The sequence below is a fragment of the Salmo salar genome, chromosome ssa23, assembly GCF_905237065.1.
Source record: "Salmo salar chromosome ssa23, Ssal_v3.1, whole genome shotgun sequence".
NCBI lineage: Eukaryota > Metazoa > Chordata > Actinopteri > Salmoniformes > Salmonidae > Salmo > Salmo salar.
The window spans coordinates 15,375,563-15,396,067 of record NC_059464.1 but is presented as its reverse complement, the minus strand read 5'-3'; the positions used below and the strand labels follow the sequence as shown (position 1 = coordinate 15,396,067).

Sequence of the window (20,505 nt, the reverse complement as noted above, 5' to 3'; positions counted from 1 at the left end):
TCAGAGACTCAACCCACTCAAGTGACCAGACTGAAGCGTTTCGTATGCATTGTTTGTCTTCAGGAAGGCAGTGAGTTGCTGCACAACAGCTTTTCCTACAATTTTTGAGAGGAATGGGAGATTCGATATAGGCCGATTTTTATTTCTTTTATTTTATTTATTTTTTTATATTTTATTTTTTATTTTTTTATTTATTAAACAAATTGTATTTATCTTTTCTGGTTCAAGGTTTGGCTTTTTCAAGAGAGGCTTTATTACTGCCACGTAGTGAGTTTGGTACTCATCTGGTGGATAGAGAGCTGTTTATTATGTTCAACATAGGAGGGCCAAGCACAGGAAGAAGCTCTTTCAGTAGTTTAGTTGGGGTCCAGTATGGTGTCCAGTATGCAGCTTGAAGGTTTAGAGGCCATGATTATTTTCAGCAATGTGTCAAGAGATATAGTATTGGATGAAGGAAAAAAGAAACTGCATACTGCTCTTGATAGTATCACTGATCACTAATAACCTTAATAATAAAACCGTTTCAATTTTCTGGAAGCTTGCTTCAGAGCTCAGGTATGTTCTGTATACCAGGGAGCTAGTTTCTTATGACAACAATTTTTTGTTTTTAGGGGTGTGACTGCATCTAGGGTATTGCACAAGGTTAAATTGACTTCTTCAGTTAGGTGGTTAACTGTTTTTTTGTACTCTGACGTCCTTGGGTAGGCGGAGGGAGTCTGGAAGGGCATCTAGGAACCTTTGGGTTGTCAGAGAGTTTATAGCACGACTTTTGATGATCCTTGGTTGGGGTCTGAGCAGATTATTTGTTGCGATTGCAAACGTAATAAAATGGTGGTCTGATAGTCCAGGATTATGAGGAAAAACATTAAGATCCACAACATTTATTCCATGGGACAAAACTAGGTCCAGAGTATGACTGTGGCAGTGAGTAGGTCCGGAGACATGTTGGACAAAACCCACTGAGTCGATGATGGCTCCGAAAGCCTTTTGGAGTGGTTCTGTGGACTTTTCCATGTGAATAATTAAAGTCACCAAAAATCTGAATATTATCTGCCATGACTACAAGTTCCAATAGGAATTCAGGGAACTCAGTGAGGAACGCTGTATATGGCCCAGGAGGCCAGTAAACAGTAGATATAAAAAGTGATTGAGTAGGCTGCATAGAGTTCATGACTAGAAGCTCAAAAGAGTCATTGTAAATTGAAATTTGCTATCATAAATGTTAGCAACACCTCCGCCTTTTGCGGGATGCGTGGGGGATATGGTCACTAGTGTAACCAGGAGGTGAGGCCTCATTTAACACAGTAAATTCATCAGGCTTAAGCCATGTTTCAGTCATGCCAATCACATCAAGATTATGATCAGTGATTAGTTAATTGACTATAACTGCCTTGGAAGTGAGGGATCTAACATTAAGTAGCCCTATTTTGAGATGTGAGGTATCACAATTTCTTTCAATAATGGCAGGAATGGAGGTGGTCTTTATTCCAGTGAGATTGCTAAGGCGAACACCGCCATGTTTAGTTTTGCCCAACCTAGGTCGAGGCACAGACATGGTCTCATTGGGGATATCTGAGCTGACTCCACTAAGCTGGCAGGCTGGCTATCTCATTGTGGAGCTAGGGGAGTTAGACAGGGTTCTATGTTCGTAGATAAGATGAGAGCAGTATATATAATATATTTATATTATATATACACCCACCCCACTGTGGGCACTCTTTCTTTTCTCCAATCCTTACATCTTATGGTTCGACAGGAAGAGGGTAACAGGATACTAAAACCATTATTTCTCTCTTCAGGGGATCTGACCTGACCTCCTGACCTCAACCCCTCCTTCGCCTTATCCTCAGATGTCCTCTCGTATCACCTATCGCACTCCTGTGACTCTCTCCCATCCACCCAGCACATTCCACAGCCACTCTGTTTTTCTACAGATCTCACTCCTTTATATACTATGCAATTGATCTATCATGTCGTTAATATCTCAATGTTCAAAGTTTAGTCCGAATCCAACAATGAAAACCTGCTCCAGAGCGCTCAGGACCTCAGACTGGGGCGAAGGTTCACCTTCCAACAGCACAACGACCCCAAGCACACAGCCAAGACAACACAAGAGTGGCTTCGGGACAAGTATCTGAATGTCCTTGTGGCCGAGCCAGAGCCCGGACTTAAACCTGATCGAACATCTCTGGAGAGACCTGAAAATAGCTGTGCAGCAACGCTCCCCATCCAACCTGACAGAGCTTGAGAGGATCTGTAGAAAAGAATGGGAGAAACCCCAAATACTGGTGTGCCAAGCTTGTAGCATCATACCCAAGAAGAGTCGAGGCTGTAATCGCTGCCAAAGGTGCATTTATTTAAAAAAAACATTTATAAAAAAAAAAAAAAATGCTTTGTCATTATGGGGTATTGTGTATAGATTGATGAGGGAAAAAAACTGTAATACATTTCTGAATAAGGCTGTAATCTAACAAAATGTGGAAAAAGTCCAGGGGTCTGAATGCTTTCTGAAGGCACTGTATCTGAAGCATCCGTTTAGAACTTCCAACCACCATGAGAGGATGTCCAGTGGCGGGAAATGGGTGAAGATGGCGGTAGATGTGAAACATGGCCGACATTCTGCAAATTTTCTCATTGATGAAAGAGTCGATCTCGATACTGTTTTCTGTACCCAAAACTAGAATCCGTTACGAACAGAGGGCACTAAGTTTTGTGGACTTGACCCTTTTCTAAAAATTGCAGTGTTTAGAAGGGTCGAATTTAGTTAATGCACACTTTGGAGTAGTGTGCATTAACTAGTGTCTTGTATCTACTGTGCATACTTTGCATGTGCAGCAAATACATGCTAGAACGCCCCCTTTTCCCACGTCTTTGCTTGTTCTGCCCGCTATGCTTAATTTGCTCCCACTGGAAACAACACCAGGGGTGTGTCTTGGGTTAGTTACCAGTATCTTGGATTATAATGTGGGGAGGTCAAAATTAATGAAAAACTTTCTACTAAATCCATTTTAAAATGTTGATTACACTGGGGGTGTTTCCTGGGCAAGAAAAGGTTAAACTCCTGATTTTAAACTATACTTGTGATATCATGGATGGTCAGTCCTTGCATCCAAAGCTCTGTCTATGAATTTGTTACATTTCCCCAACACTTTTTGTTGTTTCTACTGCAGATTGCCCCTTTTTTTTAAATGATCAAATCAAATAATTTATTAATTCTTTGGTCACCACTTTGAGCTAGTGTCTCAAAAGAGACATTAAAAAACCATTCACAGTTCCTCTCTGTCCTGTGCCACAGCAACCTGAAGGTTGGGAAAAAGCGCCAGCGGGAAGCAGTTGTGGAGGCAGCAGAGGATGAAGACACTGAGCAGGCTGAGGAAGAAGGACAGGTAGCGCAAAAGAAAGTCAAGCTGGATAAGTGGAGTGGAGGACACACCCCGGCACACAAAGGTACCTCAATTAGCTGACCCCGCGATGGACGCTATGCAAGAATTCTACACAAAAAAGTACAAAATAAATATATAATATATCTTAATGTCAATGTGGGCATCAAAATACATAAATTATTTTAAATCATGAATATGGAAGTTAACCATGTCTAAAAATCCAATATGTATGTTGTGATATTTACACAATATGAGCCCAAATTTAAAGCACATGCTGTGCTTAGAACATTTAATTCTGTGGGACAGACCTTTTTCTGAAATCCGGTGTGTTCATATTGGCTCTTTGCGAATGGTATTCCTCACTACCAGAGTAAGATCGATGTGACATTGTGACCATTTGCCACTCCCATTTCCATGCTTGCTAGCTGTTTGGGAGTGCCTGATGCTGTTCGCTAAGGCAACGAGCCAGGCGAGAGGCCGCGATGCTGTATTGTGCCAACAGTGATTTTTATTTTTTGTTGCGATTGATGATTTTAAAACGACAAGAATTTATTGGCTACAGTCCTACAATCGATCAAATTTAAAATGTGTCCCATCTTTGTGTGCAGCTGGCTAGCAGGCAGCTCCCTGTCTCTCTCTTCTGAGCCTAGGCTAATTATTTCCTGGAAACGGTGTAGTTTATTCTCATCAACACCAAAAATAACATTACAATGTAACCCAACTCTGGTGTAGGCCTACCTTTAGAATTAAGCTATGTTATTAGACTAGTAGCCTTCTGAGTTACAGTTCATACTTAGTGAGAAGTGTGTGTGTGTGTGTGTGTGTGTGTGTGTGTGTGTGTGGGGGATGCAGGTGGCACAGGGTTGGGCGTATTATTTGGCGCACTAGGTCTAATCAGTTGACCCACTGAATACAACAGAACTGTGATTGTACACTGAGTATAACAAACATTAGGAACACCTTTTTTTGTTCATGATTATGTGTTCCCCCCGTGTGTTTGTGTGAAAATTTGTGTGTGCGGGCTCCACCTTTATTCCTCTGTGTAAACTCCTAGTTCTGCATAAAACATCAATATATGTTAACAATATGACCACATTACTTTAAATGAACAGACAAATTAGCATATTACGTATTATATTTGCATAAAGTTGTATTCTAATTTCATAAATTGTTAGTATCTCCATTTTTCATAAAGCATTAAGATTTGTCAATAATATGACCACCCGACTTTAAATGATTGGGTTTAAATTACTGGAATGGAGTTCTGTACTGCAACATTCGCATAACAGTATATATTTTTCTCAGAACAGTATGGCCAACCTATCTTGAGTTATTGGACAAACAAAGTGTTGAATTTAAGAAGCCAGACATGTGATTTGGTGCCTCATTGACTAGGGATTAACATTGACCTGTCTGTGACCTTTTTGAACTTTTCTGGTCACTTTAAAATAAGATATCTCATAAAATAAGATCAATTGTGTTCATCGGAAGCTTCTCAATAACATGAAATACAAAGTGTAACACCAGAACCACCGTTTCATTTTGTCCCTTAAGGGGCATCAGGTAGCCTAGTGGTTAGAGCTTTGGGCCAGTAACCGAAAGGTTGCTGGATCAAATCCTCGAGCTGACGAGGTAAAATTCTGTTCTGCCCCTGAACAAGGCTGTTCCCCATTAGGCCATCATTGTAAATAACAATTTGTTCTTCACTGGGAAAAAAAAGAATATAATAATTTAACACTTTACCAGATTCAATCTATACATAAATACTGTATATGGACTGAGGTACAAAGGTACCTCAGTTAATCTTTGACTATGCTACCAAACAATTAAACAGGGACTGACGCTAGTCTACTGCAGATTGACTTGAGGGAGATAATTTAGATTAGCGATTCTCAACTGGTGGGTCGCAACCCCAATTTGGGTCATGGGAGGTTTTGAATGGTTCTCAGGTGTCTGAATAAAAACATTCAATAAATACTCCAGTCTGAACTTAAAACTTCTTTGGGACGGTTGAGCTAACGTACGCTAATGCGATTAGCATGAGGTTGTCAGTAACAAGAACATTTCCCAGGACATAGACATATCTGATATTGGCAGAAAGCTTAAATTCTTCTTAATCTAACTGCACTGTCCAATTTACAGTGAAATAATACCATGCTATTGTTTGAGGAGAGTGCACAATTTTGAACATGAAAAGTTATTAATAAACATATTAGGCACATTTGGGCAGTCTTGAAACAACATTTTGAACAGAAATGCAATGGTTCATTGGATCAGTCAAAATCTTTGCACATACACTGCTGCAGTCCAGTGGCGAAAATCTAAATTGCACCTGGGCTTGGATAATACATTATGGCCTTTCTCTTGCACTTTAAAGATGATGGTTAAAAAAACAAAACGTTTTTCTTTCTTTGTATTATCTTTTACCAGATCTATTGTGTTATATTCTCATACATTCCTTTCAAGTTTCCTTTCAAATGGTACCAAGAATATGCGTATCCTTGCTTCAGGGCCTGAGCTACAGGCAGTTAGATTTGGGTTTGTCATTTTAGGCGAAAATTTTAAAAAGGGGTGGATTCTTAATTAAACAACGTAAACCAGGTAGAAAGTGTGTAGAAGTGATAATGAACTTCAAATTTTAAAACATTTTATCGCTGAATTTATAAAAAAAATTCAATCACAGTATTTTCAATATAGAGCTATTAGAAGCACTATTATGGTTGACTTTTGTGGTCTCAAGCCAGTGAGTTTAACATTCTTCATCAAGAATGTGGGCAAATATGTATTATTGACAATTAGAGGTGGTAATGTTGTTCCCTTTTCATAATTGCCAAATAGTTTTCCAGATTGTATTTTGGCTGCGAATATTGGGTCTCGACAGACTACCTGATAAAAAAATTTTATTTTTTATTTGTGTCCCAAGGCAAACCATTTGAGAACCACTGAGTTAGACATTGCCTTGTGCTTCCAGCTTTTCATGTTGTTTGTTGTTTATTTCAGAGCCAAAGCCAGAGGACGTTACAAATGAGCTAACAAAGCTACCACCCAACGCAAAGACCAACCGAAACACAAACGCCAGCCGAAAGCTAGCACTTCAGATGAAAGCCAATAACTCTATTAAATCCACTCTAATTAAATCTCAGCCACAGACTAACAGTCAGAAAACCCAACCAGCAATACCAGGCCCCTCCTCCCAGAGCTCAGAGAAGGCTGGCCCCAGTGAGGATGTGAAGCCTCCAGCACCAGCCAACAGCCCCAGCCCTGCTCACCAACTCTTCCAGAGGACCCTGAGCCCGGCAGACGTGCTGCACGTCCACAGCTACGCCAAGGGAGACTACAGCGAGGGAGAGAGCAAGGAGGAGATGAGGAGCGATAGTAGTGATAGTGAAGGAGAGGAACAGGATGACAGCAAGGTGAGAGGGGTGGAAGAGCAGAGACGCAGGAGATGAGGAGTAGTGTCCAAACATCACGTCACTTAACCTCTGTCTGTAGGATTGGCTTTATAATGTTTTTTCTGAGGTCAGATATATACTGTACATGTTCAATGAAACAGCGCTATAATGATTCTGTTGTTAACCCCTTTTATTCCACCAGGGGGCAGAAGAGGGAGCGGAGGATGAAGGTGTGCAAAGCAAACTGGGGAAGCTGCCTCGCCATCACCCTCTGATGAAGGACAGCATGAGTGACGAGGGTGAATACAAATATTACTTTTTCATTCACATAGTTCAGCCCCAGTTAGGCTTCCTTTTCCTAAATATTGGATAAGACCTAAGGAAAAGCAGTGTCAGGCATGTTCTGGCATTGAATAGAAAAGAGCATCATTCACTCATATCGATGTTTGCATACTCGGTGAGATGATAGTAGTTTGTCTGTGTGTGTTTTTAGAACTGTCTGTGGTTCCAATAACTCAGGGGATTAAAGCATATAGCATGGTGGATTTGATTTCCTTCATGGGCCACTGTCAGTGTCGCTTTGGATATGGCTTGTGCTAACGCTAAACAATCTTTGTTTTGTTGTTTTTAGAGCTGCCAGAGCAGCCCCCAGTAGAGGAGGATGGGTTAGAGGGAGAGCTGTGGGCCAAGCCCTTCGTCCACCTGTGGCAGAACAGACCCCCCAGCCTGAAGAGAGAGAAGGAATACAACCGTCGCATGGGCCTCCAGGCCCCATACTGTTCCGTATGCTCATTGTTCCAGACCTACCAGCGGGTGAGGAAGGAAAGAAGAGTAGAGGAGAGTGCTCACCAGCAGGATAGGAGGAGACACTCAGCACTCAGACACTTTAACAAGGGATTTTGGAAGCTAAAGCGTGTACCCTGTCAGTCATTAGTCTCAAAGGGATTCCTAAAGTAAATTCCTAACGAGAGTAAGGCTCTTATTAGGTGATTTATTTTCTTCGCTTAGCCTTAGGAGAAAAGTAGTTGTATTGTAGTATACCCCCCTCAGTACACTTGAACAGCGAATTTGGTATTTCATGTTTTCTATGCCTAGTCTTGAGTTTAGCTGTATTGCTGTGTCTCTCTCCATGGCCATACCGAATGCACAGATGAAAGCATATGCAAACTTTACTTTTTGAATTATACCCTTTTTATTAATCGCTTTGGTACTATTTTCAAGTATAGTATGGGGTGAATTTTCTAAACTCTTGTCACAAACCTCAAATGGTAAAGATTGTAACGCAGCCAGTCTTACATTCAGAACTTTTAATTTCACATTTATTTTGACTGTAAACTTCTTTCACCACACAACCATTGATCCAAAATATGTTTACTGTGAAATATACTGAAAAAATATATAAAATGCAACATACAACTTTTAAAGATTTTACTGAGTTGCAGTTCATATAAGGAAATCGGTCAACTGAAACTAATTAAATAGACCCTAATCTATGGATTTCACATAACTTACCAGGGGGTGCAGCCATGGGTGGTCCTGGGAGGGCAGCCAATCAGAATGAGTTTTCCCCCAGAAAACGGCTTTATTACAGACAGAAGTACTCCTTAGCCCCCCACCACCCCTCTGATGATCTCACAGGTGAAGAAGCTGGATGTGGAGGTCCTGGGCTGGCGTGGTTACACATGATCTGTGATTGTGAGGCAGGTTTGACGTACTGCCAAATTATCTGAAATGACATTGGAGGCAGTTTATGGTAGAGATATTAACATTTCTCTGGCAACAGTTCTGGTAGACATTCCTACAGTCAGAAAGTAATTGCTCCCTCCCTCATCTTGAGACATGTGTTCTGTGACAAAACTGCACATCTTAAAGTGGCCTTTTATTGTTGGGGTGGCAGGGACGGCAGGTTGGGGCGGCAGGTAGCCTAGTGGTTAGAGCGTTGGACTTGTAACCAAAAGGTTGCAAGATCGAATCCCAAAGCTGACACGGTAAAAATCTGTCGATCTGCCCCTGAACAAGGCAGTTAACCCACTGTTCCTAGGCCGTCATTGAAAATAAGAATTTGTTTTTAACTGATAAAAAAAAAATTGTCCAGCACAAGCTGTTTAATTAGCTTCTTGATATGCCACATCAGGTTTATGTTGGCAAAGGAGAAATGCTCATTAACAGGGATCTAAACAAGTTTGTGCACACAATTTGAGAAAAAAAGCTTTTTGTGCGTATGGAAAATGTCTGGAATTTTTTTATTTCAGCTCATGAAACATTGGACTTTACATGTGGTTTATATTTTTGGTCAATGTGTCACCAAATCACCAAAACACAACATATCTTCTGATATATTCTAAATGATTTTAAAAACCACTTAATCCAATAGCAAAACATGTAAGATGCTACATTAAATGACAATTTTTCACATTAGGCAATACTCTAGCGCTACCCATTTTAAAATTGACTGAACATCAAATGTGCGATAATTGGAGACATCTTTCACAATGTAATCAAAGAAATTCAAGAAACAATGTTTAGTAGGCACTAGTTTGCATCAAGCCTGTCTAGCAACACCGGAGTTGAGGATTGGTCACATACGCATCTAACGGCTTTAATGAAGTGACAGCTACATTCATATAGATGTCTCCATAGTCAAAGACCGATAGGAACTTTGACTGAATAATCTTCTATTTAGCGAGAGGCAGGACCTATTTCTATAGAAGCTCATTTTTATTCTCAGCTTCTTAACTAACTTACCAACTAACTTACCAGACGAGCTAAATTCCTTTTATGCTCGCTTTGAGGCAAGCAACACTGAAGCATTTATGAGAGCACCAGCTGTTCTGGGTGACTGTGTGATAACGCTCTCAGTAGCCGACGTGAGCAAGACCTTTTAAACAGATCAACATTCACAAAGCCGCGGGGCCAGACGGATTACTAGGACGTTTACTCAAAGCATGTGCGGACCAACTGTCAAGTGTCTAAACTGACATTTTCTATCTCTCCCTGACCCAGTCTGTAATACCTTCATGTTTCAAACGACCACCATAGTCCCTGTGCCCAAGGAAGCGAAGCTAACCTACCTAAATGATTAGGTTCTAATTATCAGAGTAAGAACTCAACGGACACAATGAAAGCTTAAACCACATTTTTTTTTCTTCCCAGAGGATCGAACAGCTGAATCAACAAAGACGGTTCCACCCGTGGTAGTATACGTACCCCACTTTGGGTGGAGTCTCCTCCTTATCGCTAAACTTTGCATGTTTATTGATAGGCAGGAAGCTAAGTAATATGGGCTATAAATGGTTCCTCCCCTTATCAGTACTGCCACATGACCATTTTCCCTGCACTCTGCCCAACCCCCCTCAAGCTTCATTATGGCACACCTTATGTCTCTATTATAACTAATGATTTAATAGTAGTTAAAGCTCAGACATCCAAACCCATCACCATGAAGCGCTTTGAAAGGCTGGTCATGGCTCACATCAACAGCATCCTCCCGGATACCCTAGCCCCACTCCAATTCGCATACCGCCCCAACAGATCCACAGATGACGCAATCTCAATCGCACTCCACACTGCCCTTTCCCACATGGACAAAAAGAACACGTATGTGAGAATGCTGTTCATTGACTACATCTCAGCGTTCAACACCATAGTGCCCACAAAGTTCATCACTAAGCTAAGGACCCGGGGAATAAACACCTCCCTCTGCAACTGGATCCTGGACTTCCTGACGGCTGCCCCTAGGTGGTAAGGGTAGCCAACAACACTTCTCCTATGCTGATCCTCAGCACTGGTGCCCCTCAGGGGTGTGTGCTTTGTCTCCTTCTGTACTCCCTGTTCACCCACGACTGCAAGGCCAAACACGACTCCCAACACCATTAAGTTTGCTGACGACACAACAGTGGTAGGCCTGATCACCGACAACGAAGAGACCGCCTATAAGGAGGAGGTCAGAGACCTGGCATTGTGGTGCCAGGACAAAAACCTCTTCCTTGATGTGAGCAAGACAAAGGAGCTGATCGTCTACTACAGTAAAAGCCAGGCCCAACATGCCCCAATTAACATTAACGCGACTGTAGTGGAGCGGGTCGAGAGTTTCAAGTTTCTTGCTGTCGACATTGCCAACAAACTATCATGGTCCAAATACACCAAGACAGTTGTGAAGACCTTTTTCCCCCTCAGGAGCCTGAAAAGATTTGGCATGGGTCCCCAGATCCTCAAAGTTCTACAGCTGCACCATCGAGAGCATCCTGACCGGTTGCATCACCGCCTGGTATGGCATCTGACCATAAGGTGCTACAGAGGTCAGTGCGTACGGCCCAGTACATCACTGGGGCCAAGCTACCTGACATCCAGGACCTATGTACTAGGCGGAGTAAGAGGAAAGCACAAAAAATTGTCAGACTCCAGTCACCCAAGTCATAGACTTGTGTTTTCTTTGCCACCGTACGGTAAGTGGTACAGGAGCGGTACGGTAAGTGGTACAGGTACAAGACTAGGACCAAAAGACTCCTTAACAGCTTCTACCCCCATGCTACAAGACTGCTGAACAAATAACCAAATGGCCACCGGATTATTTACATTGACACACCCCCCATTGATTTTTTTACACTGCTGCTACCGTGCAAATTACCTCGACTAACCTGTACCCCCGCATATTGACTCGGTATCGGTACCCCCTGTATATAGCCTCGATATTGTACTTTTATTGTGTTACTTTACTTTTTGGGTGGGTAAATATTTTCTTAACTCTTTCTTGAACTGCACTGTTGGTTAAGGGCTTTTAAGTAAGCATTTCACTAAGATCTAAACATATTGTATCTGGCGCATATGACAAAGTCTGATTTGAACTCATCAATATGCTTTTTAAAAGACAGCTATTCATCTATCCAGATACCAGGTATTTGTAAACACTGACACGATCAATATGGACACCATACAAATTAGGCTTAAATCAGACTTTTTATGCGCTCTAGAGAACAACATATACTTAGTTTTACCTGCATTCAGTGCTAATTTCAGGTGAATTAAGTTATGTAGTACATTGAAAGTAGACTGTAGTTCAGATAGAGCCTGGTCAAACGTGGGGGCAATAGCATACACAACAGTCTCATCAGTAGATAAAATCGACCCCTGCGGGACACCTTTCGTAATGTCCAGCAAACCTGATTCAACACCATCAGCAGATAGAACTGAATGTATATCTCCTGAGTGGCGCAATTGGTCCAGCGTCATGTGGGTTTGGCTGGGGTAGGCCATCATTGTAAATAAGAATTTGTTCTTAACTGACTTGTCTAGTTGAATAAAATAAATCTGTCATGTAGTTTCTAAACCAGTTACATGTAGTCTGTTCTAGGCCAATTGAGGAAAGCCTCTCAATTAGCAGTGAGGGATCAACAGTATCGGAAGACTTTGGCAGGTCAATAAAGAGGGCAGCACAATGCTGCCTTTTATCCATACAGTTAGCCACGTCATTTATAACTAGAGATGCAGTAGAGATTCGAGGCTGTAATGTCTGCCAAAGGTCCTTGAACAAAGTACTGAGTAAAGTGTCTGAATACATATTTAAATATGATTTCGGGAGTTTGTTTTTATACATTAGAAAACATTTCTAAACCTGTTTTTGCTTTGTCATTATGGGGTATCGTGTGTAGATTGAGGAACAACAATTTAATCAATTTCAGAATAAAGCTGTAAAGTAACAACGTGGGAAAGTCGAGGGGTCTGAATACTTAATGAATGCACTGTATCTTTGACTCTTAATTGTTTAATAGGGGCGTGTTTATCTGCCAGGAGAACAAATATGGAGGAGGAATTTTCTAAAGCCAACTCTTGGTCAGGAATACAGGAGTAGAATATGTCATGTAAAAACCCTTAGGCAGAAACATTTTGAAAAGTTATCTTAAATAAACAAGGATTTGTATTTTGCTGTTTCGTATCTCTAATACATACTATGGGACAATGATCACTGAGATCATATGCAAATACTCCACTATATTAAATTACTGCGTTGTAGGAGGTAGGAACACAAGCATTTCACTGCACCTGCTTTAACGTGTACCTGACCAATTAACTTTGATTTGTTACATACAGTACATCCCTGATCTTGTCAATATCTTTTATTTTAAACTTACTGTGAACTAAACTCTTAAGTCATTGTAGTACATTAGAGTATACACTACTGGTCAAAAGTTTTAGAACACCTCATTCAAGGGGTTTTCTTTATTTTTACTATTTTCTACATTGTACAATAATAGTGAAGACATCAAAACTATGAAATAACACATATGTAATCAAGTAGTAACCAAAAAAGTGTTAAAACAAATTCAAATATCAAATATTTTTGAGATTCTTCAAATAGCCACCCTTTGCCTTGATGACAGCTTTGCACACTCTTGGCAGTCGCAACCAGCTTCACCTGGAATGCTTTTCCAACAGTCTTGAAGGAGTTCCCACATATGCTGAGCACTTGTTGGCTGCTTTTCTTTCACTCTGCGGTCTAACTCATCCCAAACCATTTCAATTTGGTTTAGGTTAGGGGATTGTGGAAGCCAGGTCTACTGATGCAGCACTCCATCACTCTCCTTCTTGGTCAAATAGCCGTTACACAGCCTGGAAGTGTGTTTGGTCATTGTTCTGTTAAAAAAAAAATTATAGTCCCACTAAGCCCAAACCAGATGGGATGGCGTATCGCTGCAGAATGCTGTGGTAGCCATGCTGGTTAAGTATGCCATAAATTTTACATTTCTTGGCCCAAGCAAGTCTCCTCCTTATTGGTGTCCTTTAGTAGTGGTTTCTTTGCAGCAATTTGACCATGAAGGCCTGATTCACACAGTCTCCTCTGAACAATTGATGTTGAGATGTGTCTGTTACTTGAACTCTGAAGCATTTATTTGGGCTGCAATTTCTGAGGCTGGTAACTCTAATGAACGTATCATCTGCAGCAGAGGTAACTCTGGGTCTTCCGTTCCTGTGGCGGTCCTCATGAGATCCAGTTCATCATAGCTCTTTATGGGTTTTGCGACTGCACTTGAAGAAACTTTCAAAAGTTATGGAAACTTTTTGAAATTTCCGTATTGACTGATCTTCATGCCTTAAAGTAATGGACCGTCGTTTCTCTTTGCTTATTTGAGCTGTTATTGCCATTTTTAATATGGACTTGGTCTTTTACCAAATAGTGCTATCTTCTGTATACCCCCCTACCTAGTCACAAAACATCTGATTGGCTCAAACGCATTAAGAAGGAAAGAAAATCCACAAATTAACTTTTATGAAGGCACACCTGTTATTTGAAATGCATTCCAGGTGACTACCTCATGAAGCTGGTTGAGACAATTCCAATAGTGTAAAGCTGTCATCAAGGAAAAATGTCTATTTGAATAATCTCAAATATATTTAGATTTGCTTAACACTTTTTTTTGGGTTACTACATGATTCCATATGTGTTTTTTCATAGTTTTGATGTCTTCACTATTATTCTACAATGTAGAAAATAGTAAAACTAAAGAAAAACCCTTGAATGAGGTGTTCTAAAACTTTTGACCGGTAGTGTATATCATACTTTATATGTTTCTACTTTACAGACAATGTATATTTTCATGATGTAGTTCTCAATCTGTAGTAGACAAACCAGTTTACATGTAAAATCTATAGGTTTACCAAACATTTAAGTGATCATCAATTAACAGTTGGATTATGTAAGTGAAATGTATTTTTGCAGAAGAGAATCATATCAAAGTAATGTGAGAAGTGCATTGTGACAGGCAATTACTTTATATGAACATGTATTTTAATGCAAAATATGTATTTCTAGATGACACTGATTAAGTTTGGTGAAAAAGGGACTGATTTTGTGTTGTACTTAGTCAATTGAAAATGTGGTTAGTTTTGAAACGACTGCCTTTTTGATGTTTTGAGTTTAGTACTAAAAGCTGTGAAAATTGCACCAATAACCAGTAAAAATGTTTTTTAAATGATCCTCCATTGTTTTCCCAAGTGGTGCTAAATATGATTTCTTTTTTTAATCTCCAGACGGAGTGTGCTGATGACTGTAAGGACACTCCAGTGGTGTTGCCTGGAGGCAGACTGAGGACTAAGCCTCTGATCGCTGAGATGTGTTTCACTACCACCACTGAGCCAGAGGAGGGTGCTGAGGAACAGGCGCTTGGAGCTCTGGCGCCCACCACCCCTCACCTGGAGCCAGACGGCACCAGCCTGCTCATCAGCTGCTCCCACTGCAGTGTCCGCATACACACCAGTCAGTACTACTTACTAACTACACACCAGTCAGTACTCGCAACATAACGTACTCTCATTATGTTTTTGCAGACCCTCAAACCTCGTTTATACCCTATGTACATATGCATGGATGAACTACAAGTAGCAATGCAAAATGGCTGTTGCGTAGCAAAACTATGCAGAGGTGTGCAACTGCATTGTGTACGTAGGGTATTAACTAGCCTTCAGAAAGCTTCTGGTCAGCAGGTTTACCTACAGCTATAGTTGGAGAGATCATAGGCTGTCCTGTACCCTTAACTGTAATACCAGGGTTAACAGCTATACTCTTCTCTAGCAAGCTGTTTGGACAGACTTTATATACACCAGAAAGGAAGAGGCAATGCGAGAGGTTTCTAAAATTAGCCCAGTGTGTTTCTATGAGCTTATTTTGGACCTAAGCTTGTCAAATCAAATCACATTTTATTTGTCACATACTTCGTGACTGACAGTGAAATGCTTACTGTCGGGTCCTTTTCCAACAATTTGAAATAGTGACAGAGGAATAAATACAGTGAATAACAATGAGAAAAAATAACATGGCTATATACAGGGAGTACCAGTACTGAGTCGATTTGCAGGGGTACGAGGTAGCTATGAACATGTAGGTAGGTAAAGTGACTAGGCAACAGGATAGATAAGGCATTAGCTGTGTGTGTGTGGATGTGCTTTGTGTGTGTGAGTGTGTGGGTAGAATCCATTGTGTGCATAGTCATTGCAAAAAAGGATCAACGTAGGTAGAATGGCTAGCCATTTGATTAGCTTTTCACCAGTCTCATGGCTTGAGGGTAGAAGCTTCAGGGTCCGGTTGGTTCCAGACTTGGTGTACTGGTACCGCTTGAGGTGCAGTAATAGAGTGAACAGTCTATGGCTTGGGTGGCTAGAGTCTTTGACAATGCTGTACTCAACCCCCCTGTGTAGCGCCTTGCAGTTGCTGTACCAAGTGGTGATGCAGCCAGTCAATATGTTCTCAATGGTGCAGCTTTAGAACTTTGAGGGACTGAAGGCCCATGCCGAATCTTTTCAGCCTCCTGGATGGGGAGTAAGCCCTGTCATGCACTCTTTACAACTGTGTGGGTGTGTGTGGACCATGTTAATTCCTTAGTGTGGACACGGAGGAACTTGAAGCTCTCGAACTGCTCCACTACAGTACCATCGATGTGGATGGGGCCGTGCTCACCCCTCCGTTTCCTCTAGTCCACGATCATCTTTTGTCTTGCTGACTTTAAGGGAGAGGTTGTTGTCCTGGCACCACAATGCCAGGTCTCTAAACTCCTCCCTATAGGCTGCATCATCGTGGGGACTAAGCACACACCCCTGTGGGACCCCCGCGTTGATTGTCTGCGTGGCAGATGTGTTGTTGCTTATCCTTAGCGCCTGTCGGCGGACTGTCAGGAAGTCCAGCATCCAGTTGCAGAGAGAGTTGTTCAGTCCCGGGTCCTGTGCTTGGTGATAAGCTTGGAGGGGGCTATGGTGTTGAATGCTGAGCTATACTCAAGGAAAAACATTCTTATAGGTATTCCTTTTGTCCAGTGAGGGCAGGGTGGAGTGCAATAGAAAATGCCTCATCTCTGTATCTGTTGGGGCAGGAGCGAATTGGAGTGAGTCTGGGATGATGGTATTGATGTGAGCCTTTCAAAGCATTTCATGGCTATGGACGTGTGTTACGGGGAAATAGTCATTTTGTCAGGTTACCTTGGCATTATTGGGCAAGGGGACTATGGTGGTCTGCTTGAAACAAGTTGGTGTTACAGAGCGCGTCAGGGATATGTTGAAAATGTCAGTGAAGACACTTGCCAGCTGGTCAGCCCATGCTCGGAGTAAACGTCCTGGTATTCCATCTGGCCCTGCGGTTTTGTGAATGTTAACCTGTTTAAAAACCCTACTCACATTGGCTATTGAGAGGAAGATCACACAGTCGCCCGGAACAGCTGGTGCTTTTATGGAAGGTTCCGTGTGGTCTGCCTCAACGTGTTTAGTTAGTCTGGTAGGCTTGCGTCGCTAGGCAGCTTGCGGCTGGGTTTCCCTCTGTGATCTGTAATAGTTTGCGAGCCCTGCCACATCTGTTGCGTGTCAGAGCCGGCGTAGTAGGATTCAATCTTAGTCCTGTATTGACGCTTTGCCTGTTTGGAGGTCATAGCCGGTCGTAACTGGATTTCTTGTAAGCGTCCGGATTAGTGTCCCGCTCCTTGAAAGTGGCAGCTGTGGCCTTTTAGTTTAGTGTGGATGTTACATTTAATCCATGGCTTCTGGTTGGGGTATGTTCATATGGTCACTGTGGGGACGATGTCATCGATGCACTTATTAAAGGGAATGGGAACACTTTAGGAAGTAAAGCTAAGCAAAGAGATCAATTAATACTAAACGTGCAAATGACATAAAAATCCTAAAAATAGAAACATCTCTATCTTTAACCTTCGATTATTAGAGGTATGTGTAGCACCATACTGAATTGCCATAGTAACGACTGATGCCAATGCGTCATTGGCAGGATTGAGCGAATTGTGTGTTTTGGCTCGGGGACTGAAAGTGAATGCTGCCACCGGGAGGGAACTTAAAGGTTCCTCACATCTTTTCCACTGCTCTGTCATTGAGATCAGGACAACAACATTAAGGTAAGAAACTCCATACAATTAGTTTTTATGTTGGTATGTTGTAATATTTACAGATGAGTCTGTGAAGTGACCTTGTGATAACAAGCCGAGTAGACAGTCATCAGGGCTCCACAGTGTGAGCATTTCACTTGCATTTGTGAATAGAAATAGTAAAGTATGATCTTCATAGCTATATTTCATAGCTGATAAATTAATCACACTAAGTCAAAGCACTATGAATTCTACAGTCGTGGCCTAAAGTTGAGAATGACACAAATATTAATTTTCACAAAGTCTGCAGCCTCAGTTTGTATGATGGCAATTTGCATACAGTGAGGGAAAAAAGTATTTGATCCCCTGCTGATTTTCTACGTTTGCCCACTGACAAAGAAATGATCAGTCGATAATTTTAATGGTAGGTTTATTTGAACAGTGAGAGACAGAATAACAGCAAAAAAATCCAGAAAAACACATGTCAAAAATGTTATAAAATTATTTGCATTTTAATGAGGGAAATAAGTATTTGACCCTTCTGCAAAACATGACTTAGTATTTGGTGGCAAAACCCTTGTTGGCAATCACAGAGGTCAGACGTTTCTTGTAGTTGGCCACCAGGTTTGCACACATCTCGGGAAGGATTTTGTACCACTCTTTGCAGATCCTTCAGCTCCCTCCACAGATTTTCTATGGGATTAAGGTCTGGAGACTGGCTAGGCCACTCCAGGACCTTTAATGTGCTTCTTCTTGAGCCACTCCTTTGTTGCCTTGGCCGTGTGTTTTGGGTCATTGTCATGCTGTAATACCCATCCACGACCTATTTTCAATGCCCTGGCTGAGGGAAGGACGTTCTCACCCAAGATTTGACGGTACATGGCCCCGTCCATTGTCCCTTTGATGCGGTGAAGTTGTCCTGTCCCCTTAGCAGAAAAACACCCCCAAAGCATAATGTTTCCACCTCCATGTTTGACAGTGGGGATGGGTCATAGGCAGCATTCCTCCTCCAAACACGGTGAGTTGAGTTGATGCCAAAGAGCTCCATTTTGGTCTCATCTGACCACAACACTTTCACCCAGTTGTCCTCTGAATCATTCAGATGTGCTCTTTGGTCTTGGCCATGGTGGAGAGTTTGGAATCTGATTGATTGCTTCTGTGGACAGGTGTCTTTTATACAGGTAACAAGCTGAGATTAGGAGCACTCCCTTTAAGAGTGTGCTCCTAATCCCAGCTCATTACTTGTATAAAAGACACCTGGGAGACAGAAATCTTTCTGATTGAGAGGGGGTCAAATACTTATTTCCCTCTTTTAAAATGCAAATCAATTTATAACATTTTTGACATGCGTTTTTGTTAACTGTCTCTCACTGTTCAAATAAACCTACCATTAAAATTATAGACTGATCATTTCTTTGTCAGTGGCCAAGCGTACAAAATCAGCAGGGGATCAAATACTTTTTTCCCTCACTGTATAATCTAGAATGTTATGATGAGTGATCAGATGAATTGCAATTAATTGCAAAGTCCCTCTTTGCCATGCAAATGAACTGAATCCCCCCCAAAAACATTTCCTCTGCATTTCAGCCCTGCCACAAAAGGACCAGCTGACATCATGTCAGTGATTCTCTCGTTAACACAGGTGTGAGTTTTGACGAGGACAAGGCTTGAGATCACTCTGTCATGCTGATTGAGTTCAAATAACAGACTGGAAGCTTCAAAAGGAAGGTGGTGCTTGGAACCATTGTTCTTCCTCTGTCAATCATGGTTACCTGCAAGGAAACATGTGCCGTCATCATTGCTTTGCACAAAAAGGGCTTCACAGGCAAGGATATTGCTGCCAGTAAGATTGCACCTAAATCAACCATTTATCGGATCATCAAGAACTTCAAGGAGAGCGGTTCAATTGTTGTGAAGAAGGCTTCAGTGCGCCCAAGAAAGTCCAGCAAGCGCCTGGACCGTCTCCTAAAGTCGATTCAGCTGCGGGACGGTGCACCACCAGTATAGAGCTTGCTCAGGAATGGCAGCAGGCAGGAAGTGAGTGCATCTGCACGCACAGTGAGGCGAAGACTTTTGGAGGATGGCCTGGTGTCAAGAAGGGCAGCAAAGAAGCCACTTCTCTCCAGGAAAAACATCCGGAAAAAAGCTTGTCCGGAGAAGATAAGGTGAGCACTACCATCAGTCCTGTGTCATGCCAACAGTAAAGCATCCTGAGACCATTCATGAGTGGGGTTGCTTCTCAGCCAATGGAGTGGGCTCACTCACAATTTTGCCTAAGAACACAGCCATGAATAAAGAATGGTACCAACACATCCCACGAGAGCAAATTCTCCCAACCGTTTGGTGACGAACACTGCGTTTTTCAGCATGATGGAGCACCTTGCCATAAGGCAAAGGTGATAACTAAGTGGCTCGGGGAACAAAACATCGATATTTTGGGTCCATGGCCAGAAAACTCCCCAGACCTTAATCCCATTGAGAACTTGTGGTCAATCTTCAAGAGGCGGGTGGACAAACAAAACCCCACAAATTCTGACAGACTCCAAGCATTGGTTATGCAAGAATGGGCTGCCATTAGTCAGGATGTGGCCCAGAAGTTAATTGACAGAATGCCAGGGCGGATTGCAGAGGTCTTGAAAAAGAAGGGTGAAAAATGCAAATATTGACTCTTTGCATCGACTTCATGTAATTGTCAATAAAAGCCTTTGACACTTATGAAATGCTTGTAATTATACTTCAGTATTCCATAGTAACATCTGACAAAAATATCTAAAGACACTGAGGCTGCAGACTTTGAAAATTAATATTTGTGTCATTCTCAAAACTTTTATATAGCCCATTCCACCTCACGCTGCAACACTGCATGGCTGTGCTCAC

At 41.8% G+C, this 20,505-nt stretch overlaps 1 protein-coding gene across 9 annotated transcripts in view; it reads left to right on the top strand.

Moving 5' to 3' along the window:
- The window catches only part of LOC106584183 (lysine-specific demethylase 4A), a 59,465-nt gene that overhangs the window by 24,325 nt on the left and 14,635 nt on the right, over positions 1 to 20,505 (top strand). For 8 of the 9 annotated variants that reach the window (XM_014169161.2, XM_045706480.1, XM_014169158.2 and 5 more), the window contains 5 exons: positions 3,296 to 3,447; positions 6,384 to 6,796; positions 6,978 to 7,074; positions 7,407 to 7,588; positions 14,801 to 15,026. In XM_014169161.2, the coding sequence (XP_014024636.1) occupies positions 3,296 to 3,447; positions 6,384 to 6,796; positions 6,978 to 7,074; positions 7,407 to 7,588; positions 14,801 to 15,026 (1,070 nt within the window). Of the gene's footprint in view, positions 1 to 1,799; positions 2,076 to 3,295; positions 3,448 to 6,383; positions 6,797 to 6,977; positions 7,075 to 7,406; positions 7,589 to 14,800; positions 15,027 to 20,505 lie in introns of those variants that run through there. The other variant, XM_045706482.1, reaches the window with a different exon arrangement.